The sequence below is a fragment of the Pholcus phalangioides genome, unplaced genomic scaffold (assembly GCF_987345545.1).
Source record: "Pholcus phalangioides strain wild (caught in Gottingen) unplaced genomic scaffold, Ppha-v1.0 ptg000027l_1, whole genome shotgun sequence".
NCBI classification, from domain to species: Eukaryota; Metazoa; Arthropoda; class Arachnida; order Araneae; family Pholcidae; genus Pholcus; species Pholcus phalangioides.
Genome location: NW_028301617.1, coordinates 13,309,637 through 13,330,384, shown reverse-complemented (window position 1 = coordinate 13,330,384; position 20,748 = coordinate 13,309,637). Strand labels below are relative to the sequence as shown.

The 20,748-nt window shown below is 36.5% G+C and overlaps 1 protein-coding gene across 1 annotated transcript in view; it reads left to right on the top strand.

The window, feature by feature from the left end:
* The first annotated feature begins 15,416 nt into the window (after positions 1-15,416).
* LOC149068482 (uncharacterized) overlaps positions 15,417-20,748 on the top strand; it is a 36,217-nt gene continuing 30,885 nt past the window's right edge. Inside the window, exons 1-2 of the mRNA XM_089251564.1 lie at positions 15,417-15,518; positions 19,640-20,051. Coding sequence (XP_089107690.1) covers positions 15,417-15,518; positions 19,640-20,051 — 514 coding nt within the window. The remainder of the gene's footprint in view (positions 15,519-19,639; positions 20,052-20,748) is intronic.

Sequence of the window (20,748 nt, the reverse complement as noted above, 5' to 3'; positions counted from 1 at the left end):
TTAAGTGATCTGAAAATGTGCCACGGGCTGCTTAAATGCTCTGGGATTGTACAACGGGCCACTTAAGTGAGCTGTAAATGTGTCGCTTAGTTCATTTTTACAAAATGAAGAGGTGTGAGGAGGGCAGGCCACATCGGATAACCCCCCGGACCATACTTGGTCTGCGGGCCAAGGGCGTTTATGCTATTCATCATTATATGGCTTAGAGGGAGGGTTGCAATGAATTTATTAAAGATAAATTTTGAGTTCATAGCTTTGAAATAGCATTTAAATTAACAGAAATTGGTTATAATAACACACATATAAAGGTATTTTCTTCCGAAATTTCAATTAAAAAAAATAAATTTTTGATCGTCGGGGCCGGGGGGCCGCACAAGTCCCCTTATGTCCTCCCCTGTGTATGTCTCTGATCCCACCAATATGTGTTAGGATTCAGAGGAGCAGAGCTGATGACGCAATTTTGCTGACAAGGGGGGGGGGGGGTGGGGATCAAAAATGGCTAAAAATTTGCTTACATTATACTTGAACAGCCCCTTTCATGGATTCACAGATTCCTCGGATCTGTTCATTCGTCATCAACTCTTCAACTGCAGGTCAGTTGATGCATGTGGGACCGTGGATTCGGGAACCCCCCAATAATTTTTAGGATCTCTTGAGCAAAATTAATTCATTAAAATTAATGAATTAATTCAGTTAATTGCTTGGTGCTTTCGTTTGACTCATAGGCTAGGGCCCTGTTGGCTTATTATCCGTTAACTTTTCTCTGTCAGTTATGGTCATTTCAAGAGAAATAAATATATTCATTATATATGAATTTAATTATTTATTTAATTTTTAAAAATAGTTCATCTAAAAAAGGGTGAAATTTCTTGACTATAGCCTCCACATCCAGGTTTTAAAAGTATCCTAATTCTTTTTTTCGGCCTTTGACAATCCTCATAGTAATCCTAATGGGGCCTGTGGGAATCCTTATGTCAGGAGTTCAAACTTATACTCATTAGATATTAATTTTGCGATAAATTTTTTTGTGTAGAAAAGGAAATTGAAAGCTGCAGTGTCATATTGTTTTGGCAATGTGTCAAGGTTTCTTTCTTTGGTGAGAAAAACATTGAGAGAAAGCATGATATGAAGTTGCCTAAAGTTAAACGCAGTCACTCTATTTGACGTCTTTCTTGCCAAAGAAAAAAGCCACCAATGCATTGACGGAAAGGATTAAATAATACAGTGGAACTTTGGTTAATGAGCAATTGTTAATAACGAGCAAAAAGTTTGAAAAATTTTCATTCGATTAACGAGCGATGATTCGCATTACGAGCAAAAATTTTGTGCTTTGCTTACCTATTGTCATGTTATCACAACTGAGCTGATGGTTTTTCGCTTTTGTCTACATGTAACATTACCATTAGGCCCCCGCGGAAATCGTCCTTATTCTAGTCATTTTAATAGATTTTAGTTCGTTTTACCTTTTCGTCTCCTGGATCGATCGGCAGGATCGTATGTCCGCTGATCGGCCACCGTCTTATGTTTGGTTGCCAGATTCAGTGTTATAAATTTTAGAATATTTCCTTTTCTCTCATGAAATTATGTAAATTAGATGCAAGCTCAATACCGCACCTTCGACCTTGTGATTGGTTCTTTCATGGGGCATTGTGAGAACACTCCTTTATAAAAACCAGATAGGCCTATAGATGTGCACCACTACACTTATGCTACTTCCTCCGACTTCCGACTAACCTTCTATTTTCATCACTAAGACATCATGCCCTGTTGAGATGTGAGCCAGATCATCTCTCAAAACAATGAGTTAAAATTGGAAAGGTGTGCCTTTGGCACCTCACCCGTCTCATCCCCTGACTTCATGTGATAAGCCCACGTCGGTGTGATCCCGTCGCCTGTGGATTGGTTAGTAGCCAGACCGGCTACCCTCGGACGTTCGATTCCAGTTTCCTACGCAGTGGCCTCAACACATGTTTCGAGACACCAAACCTGTCTGAACCTGGTGTCGGGGAGTCTTCTGCCATGAAGTAGACATTTTGGAGTGTCTTGTGGACGATGTGAACTAATACGTGAATACCTGGACATGGCGGTGAGATTGTTCTGTTTTATTGTTTCATTGTGATATTGAGAGAAAGGGTTAAATGTGATAATTGTTTGTTAAAATGTTATACTAATAGTTAACTGATAATTGAATAAATATTTATAGTTTAATTAAAGTCTTGTTTCATTCATTATTGTCATCCATCCAATGGTTACTGGGGTATAAAATGATAAAGAATCGGGAAATGCAAAATATACATTGCACACACGCATACTGTGGAATTGTGGGTAATATTCGCCTCTACAGTCTCCAGTCAGCGCGAATTTCTCGAAAAAAGAAAACACCGGTGTGCAGGCTTGACTAGTTACGATAAAAAACCAGATGTTGCATTGTAACCACACGTATGCACGCTTGGAGTTTTTTTTTCCTTTTTTTTATAAATTCTAATTGGCCAGGAGGTGACGGTAGACAAACTGATGAACCTCCATTGCCTGTAACAGCAAGATATTATGGGAGGTATCTTTTCTGAGGAAGAGAAAAGTGCCTCGCTCCAAATAAGATGAGAGAGATGCTTAAAATGTGGGAATTCTATAAAAGAGAACCAATCAAATAAAGCTGTAACAGTGTGCGTGCAAGAAAAAAACAAATTCTTCATTTTTGAGGAATCCTAAAAAGAAGACAAAAGTGAGTGTCGTTAGATACATTCTTTTCCAAAGTCTGACATAGAGAATAAGTTTGCAGAAAAAAAGTGGGTTCTTTAAATCGTCCAAAACACTATTCCTCCTCTCTCTCTCTCATTGTTTAGAGCAAGTTGATTTGTAAAAATTGTTGTATTGCATGCTTATTTATGACATTATCATGTATATTTTATTGTATTCTTTATTATATTATTATTGCGTTGTATTATTGAATGAAGCCATTTTTATTAGTCACTTTTATGTGAATGAATAATTGTGGAATGAATTATGCAAATTTCTATTATTTCTTATGCAGAAGTATGATTTGAATAACGAGTGATTTGTATAACGAGCATGTTGGTGGAACGAATTAAACTAGTTAACCGAAGTTCTACTGTACTATGTTAAAATGAAAAATTATTATAAAAACGAAGAACAAAAATAATAACAAGACAGAATTCTTAGACTAAATAAGGGATGACGATTAAAAATATAACATCACTAGTCATGTGGTGGCGAAGAAACTCAGTTAACACAAAAACATTGATGAGGGGTGGGGTCTAGGGTTTGCCAGATGTTCGTATATACGACTCGCAAGGGCGTATGCAGGGATGGATTGTACTGAATATATATATTGATGATAAACAACTGAGGGCTTAGGTGATTTCGCAAAGTTTATTGAAGCCATGGGTGGGGATACGGGGGGGGGGGGGGCAATGAAGACGATCGCCCCTCTCCCGATTTAAAAAAATTATTGCCGTAGGCAGAAGAGCAAAAGTTGGACATTAGCGTCCCCCCCCCCCACCTTGGGGAAACAACCTATATCCACTTATGCTTTTGCGGGGGAAGGCTTATGTGGCTTAGTCCTTAGGGTCCAGTTTTTATGAGGCGTTGTATTTATATCAACTTTTAATTTAAAAGTTTTTAAAAATTTGACAAAATTCAGGTTTTTTTTTTGTTAATTGACTTGCGTTCCCTCTTTCATTAAGAACCTTTATTTTATCAACCCAAATCCCCCCCCCCCCGAGGTGGTAGCTGCTCACAGTTTGGGAACAACTGGGATGTAAGAAAACTCCCTCCAGCATGGCTCATTTTGCTGAATGCAGGGCTCCCACTCGTCCAACTTTTCCTACTTTTTGGTAAAATGTCCCACTTTGTCCTATTATTTTAATAAAATCCTATCAACGAAATTTATATAATTGATTTTAATTGAGAAGGGAATCATGGACATAATGCCAAATAATACAAATGTAGTATATTGCAATTAATGATTCTGCCAAAGCACAGAAATTGTACTGTTTTTATGATTATTTGAGGGGGGGGGGAAGGTGTATGTGTGGACCATTTGGTGGTTTAGTAATTTTTTTCATTTGCTTAGTTTAAGGGTTCTACAAATAAAGTAGTCAATAAACACTTCTGCATGGTTTAAAAAAAATAATTTTGTATTTACTACTCCATGGTCTTGGACAGTAACTAACATTCATCGTTCAAAATTATGGTGCACATTTTGTGTATAGGTGAAACAACAGTTTGCATAACAAAGAAGTTGGGTACATAGACCTATTCTAGGTTTGGTGACTTTGATGATACCTAATAAGCATTCAATTTTCTTCTGTATTTTTAGGGCATGCAGAGACACAAACAATATTTACAATGCTCAAGTAAAGAGCTAGAAATGAAAGTGTTTCATTTGTCAAAAACGATAACACTGGCATTGAGCGCTAAAATTTAAACAAATCCCTTTAAAAAAAGGCATGGACAATGCAGCAAAACCATCTGGTTCACCTTGACTTTTATATCGAACCTTGTGATTTACACATTTTGCTTTTGGAAGTGGTATCGAAAGAGCGTCATTCTTAAAAAACTTAGATATCTTCATAAATATGTCGTGTGTGTTGTCGAAGGGAGTTGACAGACTGGACTGTGTAAGACTACCAAAAAAAAAGAAAAGAATCTAATATATATATATATATATTGTGAGGAGAGCAGAAAATAATTATCTATGGTTGCTAAGACCCTATTTTGGACAAAAAAATTTATTATAGCCATGACATTTCGGTCATTTTGCTTTAGCTTGAGTCAATCTTACAGGATACTGAAATAGTGTGCAATGAAAAATAATAATTTTAAAATTTTCTCAAAAAAAAATTATAGGGATTTTTTTTATTATTCTATGATTATGTTGTATAGGTAGTACCCTCCCCTATCCTACCTTTTCTAATTTTTAGAGTGAGAGCCCTGCGAATGACAAAAGGTCACGAAGAAGTTCCCAAAAAAGTCACAGAATTTTGCTTTTTGTATTTGGTAGAAACCCTGAAATTGATTTGTTAACTTTTAATTAAATTACAATGAATTTTTATTTTTATCAATATTTCATCAATCAATCAGAACAGCCCTACCTAGGACGTTACCAGATTTTTGCCAATTTCACAAGAATACGCTCTGCAGTATAACTCACCTCAGATCATAAGAACTTTATTGCGGTCGATGCCGCTTATAACGTTCCAACCTGAAACGCCTTCCCGTTTAGTATGACTTTTCCGTGGTCTCCCAGCACTTACTAATACTCATTGAAATTTCCCAATATTACAATGCTTTTTATAACTGTTTCTTGAAAAAGCGGCATCAACTGCATATTATAATCGTTGTTGAAGTTATGATTTCAGTATTTTGCTTACTGTATAGGGGTTGGCTTATAGAAAAGATTATAATAATTCTATCTTTTTCTAGGTAACTGAAGGTACTTATCGAAAAATCTGAAGACGAATACTCCTTAATCTGTACAGGTTAGAATGCAACAACAGTATTTGCGATAATATTGAATCGGACAATAAACTTGATAAATTACAAGGAATTAATTCTCAACTTAAATACACCTCACCTTCGACATCCTTCTAACTCTTTTCAAATGGATGAATCATCATCTATGAAATCATATGACGGACATGATGTAGATGGAAACAATTCTAGTTCTATTCGGAAATCAGATTATCCGTATAAGTGTAAGTGCTGCAAGAAAACATTTTCAGAAATCTCTGAGCTAAATGATCACAAGAGATTTCACATCAGAGAAAAACGATATAAGTGTGATTATTGTAGTAAGGCGTTTTCTTGGAACTGCGATTTAAATGTTCACAAGTGATTTCACATCGGAGAAAAACCATATAAGTGTGATTATTGTAGTAAGGCATTTACTCGGAACTCTGATTTAAATGTACACAAAAGAATTCACACCGGAGAGAGGCCCCATCAGTGCGATATTTGTGGTAAGGAATTTTCTCTTATTGGGAATTTAAGAAAACACATAAGAGTTCACACTGGAGAGAAGCCATATGAATGTGATGTTTGTGGTAAGACATTTTCTCAAATCAATTCTTTAAATAAGCACAAAACAGTTCATACTGTAGAGAAACCATATGAATGCAATGTTTGCGGTAAAACGTTTTCTCGAATCAATTCTTTAAATATGCATGAAACAGTTCATAATGTAGAGAAGCCATATGAATGTGATGTTTGTGGTAAAACGTTTTCTCGACCCAATTCTTTAGATATGCACAAAAGAGTTCATATTGTAGAGAAACCGTATGAATGCGATGTTTGTTGTAAAAAGTTTTGTCGACTCGATCATTTAAGTAATCACAAAAGAATTCACACTGGAGAGAAGCCATGTGAGTGCAATTTATGTGGTAAAATGTTTTCTCGAAACTATGATTTAAACAAACACAAAATATTTCACACAAGACAGTCATATAAGTGTGATGTTTGTGGTAAAATTCTCTATCAAATCAGTGATTTAAGTATTCACAAAACAATTCATACTGGAGAGAAGCCATGTGAGTGTGATGCTTGCGATAAAACATTTTCGAAAATCTCTGAGTTGAAAGTTCACAAAATATTTCACACTGGAGAAAAACCATATTAGTGACAGACACATAAGAGTGTCTGTAATGAAGCGGTTTCAGATATTGGGAATTTTAAGACATAAAATAATCCACACCAGGGAGAAGCCGTATAAGTGCTGTGTTTGTGGTAAAAGATCCTCTCGAATCTATGAGTTAAATGGTTCGTGTTCTGTATTAAAGTCGCCTGTCATCAGTGGTTTAATGAATCACAAAAGACTTCACACTGGAGTGATGCTATAGTTATGTGATTGGTCATGTGGATCAAACAAAACCCTCGGTAATGCATTGGGACAATAAAAAATTTTTTAACATGAATTAAAATTTGCCTTTTCTTTGCATGTTCATTTTGATTATGAATTGAGTATTGAGCATTTCATTTGTCAGACTAATCGAGAGTCACAGTGACTATGGGTTGTGACCATTTGATCTGATCTTTTTAAACATGTTTTTAATGGTTTTAAATACTGTCACATTTATTTTACAAGACGACACGCAGAAATTCGGTAATGTTCATTTATTCTGTCAGGAAACGAGGTAACATGAATAAAAATAACAAAACAAATCAAACTGTTCTTAAAACTCGAGGCACCATTGCACTTTTTTTGGTGCTGTATCTGTTTAATTTTTTCTCCTTTTTCTTTGCGCATTCCTTATTTTTGGAATTTTCCATATTCTTATTCGTGTGAATTGTATATTGTGTTCTATATTGTTGTATGATTTACACATATTCTTATGAAGTGGCAGACGCAAATTCAAAGTTTTGTAATGCATACATAGTCTTTTGAGAAAGAGAGAGAGACTCTGGTACAGAATAAGTTTTCCGGATGACCCACATCTTTGATCACCTGCTTACATCTCTTCTCAATGAAGAGATACAGAGTGGCGGGCAAAGTTCTGGTTAGAAGGAGGAGGTATTAAATAAAAAAAAATTAAAATCACTACTATGACCGAATTATCTGCCAGATTTAGAAGATTGCCCCCTTTATAATTTGGTTCCTTTTGAGAACCATTATTTTCTTAAGATCATGACAGTAAAAAATGATGTCAATCATGACTGCTACGTGTCTGAGCGAAAAAAAAAAAAATAAAATGAAGAAAAAAAACAGCCCAGCATACGGAATGCTGCAACTATTTAAGAAAAAAATTTCCCCTTGAAATAGGATTACTTGTTTTGTGTGCCTCAGAAACAGGGCCACAACTAGGGGGGAGCAGGCGGGTCTCGTGGCGCGGGCGCTAGACCTGAGGGGGCGCAAATTTCATTCTGAACCCTCTCCTTCAACATTACAAGGGGGCGTCAAAATGTGCACTTGCCCTGGGTGACAAAGCATCTAGTTGTGGCCCTTCTCAGAAATAGCTAGAAATTCTTATGTCTGTAGAAATAAGTTCTAACCAGACGAAAACATAGTAAAAAACCCTTTCCCTGCCATTTTTAGTTTTAGAATGGATAAACAACTTATAATTGCAGTTGTCAATTAACAAAACTGGGCATCTCTTGTACAATGCGGAAGAATGCAGTATTTTATCAAAGTCATTGTATTCTTTCATGGCTAGGATAAGCTTATGTATATACGGGATGAACAATCCTGTTGTCCTTAGAAAGTTTTTTCCTCACGTGTGCTTTTTGTCATTATTCAACGAAAAGAGGGAAAATTTCTGCACCCCGTGCTCGCCTTTTCCTAAATAAGGAAATTTATTTTCCTCATATACAATAACAAAGAAGCCTGTCTCATTCAGCTCATAACAACGTTTTTCCCTGTAATGACAGCGTCGATGTGTGCTCACATGGAAGATAGTTTTTGCTCAAAAACTTTTCGCGTTTTTCCCATGCTATTGATGCTTGCTACCTGCATTTAATATGACACAAAGCATTCAGAAAAAATGTTTATGAATGTATATTATTTTGCTACTGCAATAAATCTATAATTAGTTGCATAGAAAACTGCTTTCAACAGCTCAATCGAATGAAATTTTGATTTTAATCTACTTAAACCAGAGCCATAATTCATTTTCTTGATTAGATGCAGCTGAAATTGTAAAATTAACAGTTAAATTATGTGCGTGTGTGGCATTTTTTTTATGTGCAAATGTTTGGCTTTATATCATATGTATAACAATTGCATCCCGCTTATAACATGTTCCCCTTTCGAATGACTCATTTTTGTGGTCACAACATTTACTTTTTTTCATTGAGATTTCTTGTTCAAAGTGCTTTCCTGTTTACAAAGTTTTTCGAAAAAAAAATAAGTGTAATCTGCTTCGCTTGGCCTCCTAGACGTATCACGATTCAAGTATACGCTAGAGCCAACAAGAATAACTTATAATCATATTTATTTACATAGACGCCTAAACCAGAGCTTTCGACCTGCTCTCATGTCCAACAGTCAACAACTTGTCTCCCTTTGGCTCCATGGCCTTTTCACCTGATTCGATTCTTATACATCACTTCATTTCACTTCCGACACAGAATCCACTGCAGTTGATAACTTGTTATATTGCTATTTACACTCATGTGCAAAATCAAAAGAATTTGCACATTATATCGAATTTCTGAAAAACTAGTGGACAGATTTTGATGAAATTTGGTACAAATGCACAGTTATAACAAAGAAAGAGATGTACCATACAAAAGTCATAGTACGCAAGCATGATTGTCAGTAAAGCTCATCATTGCAGGAACGTTTAAAATCCACGTTGCGAGATCGAACCAAAAATGAATAATATAGGGTATGGTCCCCCCTCTCACAATCAGACAGGTTACACAGAGAGACAGCATACTGGACACAAGGCAGTTGAGGATCAAATTTCGCAGAGGAGTACGAGCACACGAATCGTGAAAACGTCTCGTGTCCTTATCATTCCCTCCATGGTCACAGCTCTGCCCACATGCATACTTATGTATTCTACACTGAATATTTGCATACTTCTTCAGTGGCATTATTGGTATCTTTGGTTCAGTACTTTTTGTGAAAATAGACACAATGTGCAAATTCTCTTAATTTTGCACACGAGTGTATGTTTCTAAAAAATTTGGAAAGATTCAAGTGTTGGAAAGAAATTAAAATTTGATTGCAAGGTATGGTGCAGAATATTATGGCATGGCTCTAGTAATACCGAAATTTATAGTATCAAATAATATTTGTCAAAATATGTATATAAGGAGGAATAGCTACAGTTCCAACGTGTCAAGACTTGATGGGCGGATAAGAAATCCCTGAGCGAGAAAATCCAAATATCCTTAACATTAAATTCATAGACTTGGAAAAATAATTGAAAATTTTCAATTATTTTCTCATCATGATTGAACATAGCAGCTGTATTAACTGGAAATATGGGGGGACATTCAAGTAGCACGTCAGCATCGATGGGGGGGAGAACGGTTTTCAGATTTGCTGACTTCTGATGACAGGAAGGGAGGGAGGAGTTTGAATGATGCTTACGTCATCAACAACCCTTTATAAAAATATGGAATATTCTTAATGGCATCTTTACTGAGTGTCAAAAATGAAAAAAAAAAAAACTTGATCTAGATTGTGGGCACCTGAATTAATATCCCCCTATTGATAAGTCCCCAATAGAGCCACTCTAGTGATCTCCAAATGTTCCACGAATCCATAAAATGATCTGGAAATGTGTTCAGGTCGCTTAAGTGCCCTAAAAATGTGCCACGTGTCACTTAAGGCACCTCTAAATGCACCACAGACTGCTAAGTGATATGTAAATGTGCTGCGTATACTTAAGTAGTCTGTGAATGTGGCATGGTCCTACTTGAGTGATCTGAAAATGTGCCACAAACTGTTTAAATGCTCTGGAATTGTGCCACGAGTCACTTAAGCGATCTGTAATTGTGTTTAGTTATTTTTACAAAATTATGTTTGGGGGGTGGCTAGTCACACCAGATAACCCAGAGGGCCACGTTTGTCCCTCAGCCATGGATTGAGCATATATAGCTTAGAGCAGGGGTTGGCAAAATCAGGGGCAGGGGCTGCAGGTCAAAATCAACCAAAATGTATTAAGAAGATGTTCCGGTATATTCTTTATATACCCGGATATAATTATACTTCATTTTCGGAACTCAAGTAGGTCACTTGGTGACCTGCAGATCATAAGTTGCAGAGGCTCGGCTTAGAGGGTGGGTTGCAATGTGAATTTCTTGAAGAGAAATTTTGAGTTCTTAGCCTTTAAATAGCATTGAAATTAACAGAAATTTATTATAATAACATATAAAGGTATTTTCTGATATTTTAATTTTTTTTAAATATCCTTTGGATGTCCCCCCCCCCCCAAGATAGTCTGGGGGATGCCTTTCCATGCCAGGATTGTCTGCGGTACTTGAACACAAGGATGATGATCTTGTTGAAAGTATAAGGCCCACAGAGCGATTCCTTGGCGAGCGAGCTACGATTCTTTTTCCCTCTCCCTCGCTTCTCAACTAAATGAGTTGAAGACTGCCAACGGCGCAATTGCTTGGCGATTTTTACGCATTGCGATTGCCAAGCGATCTGAAAGGAAGTGCGATCCTAATCGAATCATCCAAATCGTCAGGAAAAAATGGAGGCTTTCAATCTAAAATTTGTCAGTTTCGTTGAGAGATATCCGGAATTGTACGACTGCACGAGGCCCAGTTACTCCAGGAAGGATGCTGTTGAGAAAGCCTGGAGTGAAATAGGCGAGGAAGTAAATTTATCAGGTATGTAGCATTTTTTTTTCATATAATAAACAATACTGTTTCATCGCAGTGTAGCTATTTTTTCATTGTTTTACATATATGAACGTGATGAAAACGACATATCTTCATGGCATTCAGCCAGCACGGGATGAATTTTTGTTTATGTTTTGGCTTAATACAGTAGGATTTGCTTTTGATGGGGTCCATGAAAAATTCCAGCCTGTTGGGGGGGGGGCGGGAAAGCATGTCGTATCCCACATGCTTTCAGCCGGGTATATGCAATGTTATCATAAACTTTTTCTTACCTGGGAATTGCTAAAAAAATGCATTTATGTCCTAAAAAAAGAGTTTCCTTGTTACATTTTGCAAAAATATTTTTAGAAATCTTAGCCCTTTTATTAAATTGTGCTTAAAAATAAATGCAGCAGAACCTCGATAAGTGACTACCCTTATAACTTGACAAATATTATTCTCATGTTTGGCATATTACTAAACTCAATGAGAGAAACCTCCAAGATGTCTAAACCCTGTTTAAGTCAACTGAAATTTGTGCTGTGCTATCACCATTAATTTTTCAAATTACCCGTGCATTGGCCAAGTCCATGAAGTTTCAAAACATTGCTCACTCACATTTCAACATTTCCTCATTTCATTGTTTTTACACATAGTGGTGTCAGAGCCGGGAGTGTGCTCGAGCAAGCACCCATGGTATTGTGGCAAGGGTCTGGAGCATTCACAAATTTTATTAAAAAATTAAATCTTCCATGTACAGCTCAAAAGGGTCATCCACAGGTGTGAAACACTTCCAAAGCCCCTGTTTGCAGATATTCTTCACACCTCGGGTCACTTCCCACTGTTTGGAACCTGAAAATTCAACCTGCGGGCTGCGAGTCACAAATAAATAGTCCGCCTTTTTTTAACACAGCTATTGCGACATGATACACTTTTTTGCACTCTAATATGAGATTCTGAAACTTTTTGAAAAAAAATATATAATTTTGTTTTTTTTTATGACAAGATATAGAATCGCTCTTATTTATTATGATTATGCATGCATACAACAATGATAGCAAACCATTGTGAAAGTGTGATCAAACAAAAAACTTCACGAACATAACATCTGCTTTGAGTCAACGTGGACACTCCCGAGTTATGGAGGTTCCACTATTTACTGACAAATGAAGGGCTAAATTACTTTAAAAAATTTAACACTGTGACAGATGATTGAAATTGAGAAGGAAAAAAACACCAATGCTTTTTAGACATCAAATAAATGCTTCTGTAGTGTTTATTTTGATTACAAACATTTCAAAACAATGTATAGACATGCTCAAATACAGACTATTTCTTAACAATGCCTTGATAATATGCATGAGGCAAGAGGTTGTGGCAGAATATACTAGAAACTGCAACGTATGTTGCAGAATATTCAGTATTGTTGCAAAACAATGCCGGTAAAACTTTAAGAAAAGAATCCTCTTCTGCATATGAAACATCATCGTGGAATTTTCACTGCAGAATATTTTTTGTCAGCTGAGGGCTCATTGCAAAACATCCTGCTTTAGGGCCAGCTAGAAAAATTCAAATTGATAGATGTAGATGTACACATCTTTTCCAACTTTAACCTATGTTGAAAGCTTTTTTATTTGGTATACAGGGTGTTTAAAAAAGAATCACCCGATTTGAAATGTGTATATTACAAAAAATATTGACATATAGGCACTTAAGATGGCTGCGTAGAGTGCTTTCATCGCCAGTTGAAAAGCGCCATCATGTGCCATACTGACATCCGATGGACAGAAGTTCTTCCCAGCGTGCTGCTTGGGATATGTGCAAGTTTGAAAGAGGATATGTAAGCTACTCCTGCCAATTTGTTGTATGGATGCTCCCTCAGTTTGCCCGGTGAGTTCTTCCGAAACTCTTCCAAAGACATCTCTTGAAGGCAAGATTTCATGGACAGTCTGAAAGCTTATGTGCAGCGACTACGTCCAACTCCTACTTCAAGCTACACCTCTAAAGCATGCTTTGTTCACAAAGATCTACCGATGGTCAAGTAAGTTTTTGTCAGGAATGATGCCGTTCGTCGCCCACTGCAACAGCCGTATCAAGGTCCACATCGTGTCTTGCAGAGAACGGAAAAGTTCTACACTTTGGACATGAACGGCAAGAAAGCAACAATTTCCATCGACAGGCTAAAACCAGCCTACGTACTTAGTGATCCCTTGGTTCAAGAGTCAAGTAATGGAGTTCGGGATGGCGCAGTGATTACACGCTCTGGTTGTCGTTCTCGTCCGGTTGTCCGTTTTACTTCTTGATTATCGTCACGACTCAAGGGGGAGTATTTGTGGCGAACTGAACTTTTTTACTTTAACCATAACCGTGAAATATACGTCACATCGTGGATCTATAAATACTGCAGAATTCTATCGTACATTCGCATTGCATTATATTCGTTCATCTCTGTAACCATCATTCAATAGTTCACGTTAATTAACCATGTTACTCAATTCTGAATATTTAACCTTCTGATAAGATAAAATGTAATAAATAACAGTTATGTTGATTATGGAGTCTACTGCTATTTCTGAAGTCCTATCATTCCTTCACACTCTTCACTACTTTGCTGTTGTTGAAGCACCGTATTGGCGCACTTAGCACTTGAAACTTTTCAGCCATCATGCCAAAGGTGCATTCAATTTTATTCCTGCTCAATCTATAATTGAAGACTCTCTTCGAGTTGCCAAGGATTCTTTTAGAATGGGGTTTCATTAAATTTTGCCACAATGGGAATGCTTCATCTGCCACAAGGTAATGGGAGAAAGCACTGTCGTGTGTTCATGGGAGGGCAATCTGGAGGGGACAGGAATCTCCAGTTGCGAATGTGTCAACCAATATTTCGTAGCAGACGCTCAAAATATGCCGCCGTCACTATTCCTACCCACATACCCGGCCTCTACCATCGTGAATACACCATCTGCATCGCAGCATGCTAACAGCATGATGGAGTGGTACGATTTATAATTGAAGTTGGTAGAACCTGTATTTGGAAGTTTTTATACAGATATGTTTTCTGTCTACTACACCTATGCAGTTTGGCAGGTTCCACAATGGCAGAAAACGTTTTGCAATTTGTCTCCATCGGTGCTGCGTGTCAAGTTTTGCAAAATATTGTATGTGTAGCTTGTCCCACAATATCTTTTCAGTCTCAGCTACAATCCGCCCGACTGTGGTCTCCCCTTGGGCAAAGTACAGACCAAGGGAGACAAAGGTACATCTTGTAGCCAGATATTTGCAAAACAATTTATATCAATTTTACATGGGGGTTGGAGACAACAGAAACATATCGAAATTTAAACAAAAAATTATTTTTGTTATTTTGGTTGAATTTTTTTAAAAACCTAAAATTGCATGCGATTTCACCTCATTTTTAAAATATACAGTCTAACCCTGATGTAATGCCACCATTTGTCTTGTAAGTTTCTGGCGCTATAATGAGTTTGGTGTCATATCGGATCACAAATTAAACACATTTAATTCCTTTTATGTGGAAGATTTGTTCACTGAAAAATTTTATCACTAAGCGAGGTTGGCACTACAACAGGGTTTGACCGTATGTACTTTATGACTTGGTCATTGAATATGTATTTCATCCTAGGCCTTCTGTGTTAATTTTTCATGTTTTTATTTTGCAGTGCATGACTGCAAAGATAAATGGAAAAATTTGAGGACTACCTTTGTGAGAAAACTGTGACTTCTTCCAAGCAGTTCAGGAACAAAAGTCAAAAAACCTTATTACTTGAATGAAGCCATGCAGTTCACCCTACCTTTTGTGAAGACTGCGGGGGCACCGAGTGGGAATTTGTTGACTGTTCCAATGGAACATTCCCAAATTGTTGATCAACCCGAAAGCTCTCAGGTGTCAACTGGTGACAACTCTGGGACTTGATTACATAGAAATCCCAGACTCGCCATCCAAACCAACCATTCCTCCTCCGTTAACATCAGCTGCAGCATTAACACTTCCCAACACACAATCTCAGAGCAGCAGTGGGATATCCTGAAAACGAAAGACCTGCAGCACCAACAATGCAGATGCCGCCTTTGCAGAATATTTCAGCATAAAGAAGGCAAAAATGACTACTGTTTCTGCTGCACCTCCTCCTACAGATGATCTGAAAGAGTCCATGCAGCAGTTCATCAGATGCCTTTTACCCGATCTCAAGTTGATGACTAGTGTATAACTCAGATTATTTAAGAGGAAGTCTATTCTATTGATAGACAAAATTCTTGGAACCAGTCTCTTTGAGACAACACAAGCTGTTGTCCAACCAGTGGAATTGATACAGCAGTGCCCAGATATTAGCTTCAATTCACCATATAAACAGGCTGATACAAGTTTGACTGAATAAATTTAAATAATAAAATCGGTGAAATCAATGTATTTCTCAACAAATTCAAATCAAATGATGAGATAAAACTTCATTGTCATTTTGAAACTATGGGTTTCATTATCAAAGGATTAAAATTAAATAAAAGGTCTAATACGAAAAAGACCCAAAGAAGCCAAACTTTAGTTGTTTTCATCCTAGACCTTTTTATTTAATTTCATCTTTTTTTTTTGAAACTCAAGGGTTTTATCTCATCATTTGATGTTATTGAAAAATATGTTTATTTCACTGCTTTTATTCATCTTGTGACAAAGAATTTGCTGTGTTTTTATGGTGTTGTTTGAAATAAATGCACTGACAGGGTTCATCAATGCAAATTACCTGATTTAAAAAATCATTGATTTAAATCACAAAATCCAAATTCTTTTTTTTTTGCCTACTTAACATTAATCATATACCACTTAATATAATTGTATACTTTTCACATTGTATCTAGGGATACGGTTCCAGTCTGATATTTAGCTATTTTTCTGAAAACATTTTTCTCCAGATGTATTTCTTTTATGAAGAAATATTTCTTATATATATATATATATGATAACCACATTATTAGGTTATTGACGTTTGAATTTTCCAATTTAAATGTGTAATACAAAGGTTTTTAATAGCTGGCTGAAGGGAAGATATATTTAGGAAAGAGAAAATTCAACTGCCCTTGCGGGGAATCGAACCCACATCCTCTCACTTGCAGGGTGAGCACCCTTGACCACTAGACTACAAAGGCAACAAATATCTTGATCTTTCCTTGGAGCTCATGTGCACTGAACAGGACCGTACGTGGACTGTTGGACCCACTTCAGGCCAAAGCTCGCAATTGCTGAAACTGCCTCCATATGGCTACTTAACTAGATTTTACCATCCATGTAAGGTGCCGTTCAGTGCACACAAGCTCCAAGGAAAGATCAAGATATTTGTTGCTTTTGTGGTGTAGGGCACTCACCCGGCAAGTGAGAGGACATGGGTTCGATTCCCCACAAGGGCAGTTGAATTTTCTGTCTTTCCTAAATATGTCTTCGCATCAGCCAGCTGTTAAAAACCTTCGATGGATAGCCGAGAGTGATATCGTCCTTGGATGAATGTGTGATGTTTAAATTTAAAAAAATTAGGTAATTCGCATTTACTATTGGCAATTTTGTTCATTATTAAAATGAAGCTAATTTAAATTTCCATATTCTGTTAGGAAGTAGTATGATCTGTGTGTATCATTGGTTTTTTTATCTGTTGTGTGTGCATTCTCTAAACAAATCTACAATTTTACACCAATCGGCACCAAACAGGGCCAGACTTGAATGATGGGCTTAAAAGTTATAGGTTTATAAAAGTTTTGCAAAGCTGGCCAGAAGAAATGTTGAAGATTGGATAAAATGGTTCGTGGACCTCAACAATATCTTTTGCAATGTTTACTTTAGTTACAAAATGATGTGTTTCAGACATGTTTATCCCTTTATGTAGATGATTTATTTTTGATACGTCTTTGTCCAATTTTGGGCTACTGACCCATATACGCCTTGCATTTTGTATGAGTAATATTAGATGGTGCATTTTTATTTTCTTGTTTCACAATTTCCCAATGCTAGTATCTAGCTGATCCTTGGAGAAATTTTATATCTATTTGTGAATTTTATTAACTTTTTATGTATCAATATTTTTTTCCCCACTTGTGTAATATGATTTATTTATGTTTATGTGCCTTTTAATTTCCCAACATGGTATTTATTTGCCCTTTGGAGAAATATTGACTTTTTATGTGTCAGGGTTTGCTTTATATAATTTCCTAAACTAATAAATTAATTTTTAATTAAATTGGGGGTTTCTATTCATTGTTCAAATTTTGATACATGAAGTAATATGAAAAAAACTTACCTCAATGTGATCACAAGTCGTTTTTCTGGACCTATACATTCTCGCATGTTGGTATTTTGTTTCCTTATAGCTGGCGAAATAATTGCCACCAGCTCATTTTATGTCTCTTTGGACATTCTATAAAATGCCATAAATTTAGCATCACTGTCCTGCAGTTCTCTTGGTGCCACGAACAACCTGCTATGCAAGTTCCTTTCAATGTAGGGATGAACCCAATGCTTTCTCTTTTTTTTTTTTTTGTATTTTTTGTAGAAATAGAACATGACGATACCCTCCTCGTCGCTAGAACTTTCCGTGTTTTAACAACGAAAAATAGAATACTTTTATGTAGTGCACAAAATAACAAGGAAGGAAATTACAAGGCAGAGAACAGGTGGAAGAAGTTGCGGGAAAGTAGGAAGAGCACGGGTACAAAGGCGAAAAATCGTCCCATTGGCGGATGCTAATCATATGAATCGCCCATATCTTTGGAAATTTGCCGCGATCGCTTGACTCGATCGCCGAGTAATCGTTCTGTGCGCGGAGGCTCTACTCCTCTTGAATGGAGCGCCTTGATAAGGAAATCTTATAAAATTGAAAGAATACTATATGAACAATCTATTTAATGCACACTCTTTCCTTCAGTATATTTTTCAGCCCAATGGAAAAGAAGGGGGGATGCTGAATAGGAAGGGGAGTTTTAGCTTGTCAGAGCACAAAGGGTTTTTGTGGGAAGAAACTGCTTTCATCAGTTCTTGCCGAAAATGGGTACAGCATCTTTGAGCGTCTTCAAAAGCACTCGCCGAAAAGAGGGTTAAGATACAAAATACAATTTATACTTATTATTAGCTAACTTAGCTATCTTATACAATATACTTATTTACTATCAATTAAAAACAATTAGGCTCTAAGCAAAATAACAAAAAGTGCTAAGATTATTTGGGGAAAAATTCTAGACTGTGTGCTAAAACTAACATCAAAAACATTCGAGAAAAATATATCGACTAAGTTGGGAAAACAAGATGGCAGGAAACAAACCGCCAGATATTCCTTCTTACACGAGCACGTGGGTAAAAATTTGGACATCGACAAAGAGAAAACGGGGAGGGGGCATCTCAAAAGTACAAAAACAATGATAATGAAATGAAAGTGAGGGAGAAAATAAATTCGAACCGATCGGAAAATATGCAAATAAAAATTGAGACAGAAGTAAATAAAAAAAACACCTCTCTTTCTCTCACAAATCCAAAATGGCGGTTATGTTTTTCCAAAACAAAGATACGGTAGCTGATACCAACTAAAACGAACACAAATCAAGCAGAAGAAAACGATAATATCGAAGAGATTAAACTGAATAAACAAAAATCACACAAATGAAACAAGGGAAATAACGAATATGACAACCTAAAAAAAGACCCTACAAGCGAATAAATGAACGTAAGAAGTGCTGTGTACGATCCCGTTGCTCAGCTTTGGCAAGCTGCTGACGTTAGGAGAGAGGGAAATAGACATCTGCACGTGGCTACAGCAAGGCGTCGAATAGGACAATTTATTTTATGTACTTTATTTATAAATCAACTCCATATTAGCAGTGTTGAAAGTAATAATATCAATATATTGCTTACTGTATTGGTGATATATATATATGACAGCACAATCTTTTTTGCAGGTAACTGAAGCTACTTTTCAAAATTTGAAGAAGAATACTCTTAATTCTGTACAAGTCGTAATGCAACGATAGTATTTGCAGCAATATTGAATCGGACAAGAAACGGAGAATTACAATAAATCTCTCAACTTGAATACATCTTCGACTCTTCTAACATTCTTCTAACTCTATCTAAATGAATGAACCATCATCTATGATATCACATAATAAACAGGATGTGAATGGAGACAATTCAAGTTTTTTTCCAATCTCGACAACATTGATTGAGAGGTATTCCGAAACCATCTCTAATGTTCTCTTCGGTACCAAAGACTATCCTCATAAGTGTAAGTACTGCAGGAAAACATTTTCGAAACAGTCTGAGTTGGATGTTCACAAAAGATTTCACACTGGATAGAAGTCAAATGAGTGCAACGTTTGTGCTAAAACGTTTTCTCGAATTCATAGTTTAAATATTCACAAAAGAGTTCACACTCGAGAGAAGCCATATGAGTGCGATGTTTGTGGCAAAATGTTCTCTCAAAGCAGCAATTTGAACAAGCACAAAAGAGTTTACACTGGAGAGAAGCCACATGAATGTGATGTTTGTGGTAAAACGTTTTTTCGAATTGATGGTTTAAATAAGCACAAAAGAGTTCACACTGGAGAGAAGCCATATGACTGCGATGTTTGTCGTAAAATGTTCTCTGAAAGCGGTAGTTTGAACAAACACAAAAAAGTTCACACTGGAGAGAAGCCATATGAGTGCGATGTTTGTGGTAAAATGGTCTCTCATAGCAGCAGTTTGAACAAACACAAAAGAGTTCACACTTGAGAGAAGTCATATGAGTGCGATGTTTGTGGTAAAACGTGTTTTGAAAACAAAAGTTAAAAAAAAAACAAGAAATCATACTGGTAAGAGTGTGTTTTTTGTTCGGAAAGTTTTCAAATTTGTCATTTAAATACTGACAAAAGACTATCAAAGGTAAGCTGTCTATCGGGACTGGACAAATCCCAGGCGCCAATTCGCCGTGGCAATTAAAATATAGGTATTGGTGCCTAAAATTTTCTTTGTGTAGTTGTTAAATTGCAGGCTGAAAGCAGCACAATGTTTAGAATTTATCACAGCATATCTACCAACATGAAAGAGGGTAGCTGTGCCTTGAAAAATTCAAAAAGAAGCATTATTTTGGACCTTTTAGTTCGGGTAAAAAAAATTTTGTTGCCTAGATATTTTTTCTGGCGTCTAGATTTTTTTTTTTTTTTGCAATTTGACTAGCCCTGCTGTAAACCGTGAGTGTAATTTCTGTAGTAAGACATTTTTCCTCATTGGTGGTTTAATGAAGCGCGAAAGCGTCAGTCATAGAGATGTGCCGTATGTCATAGATCAAGGTCCTCGATAATGCAATTTGAAGAAGAAAATTTTATTTTCTGTTTGTGAATACAAGCTTTGCCTTTTTACATTTCACTCACTGAGTTGAGTATTTTAAACTGAGTTTTCCCCATTGCAGATGGCAGCACTACACA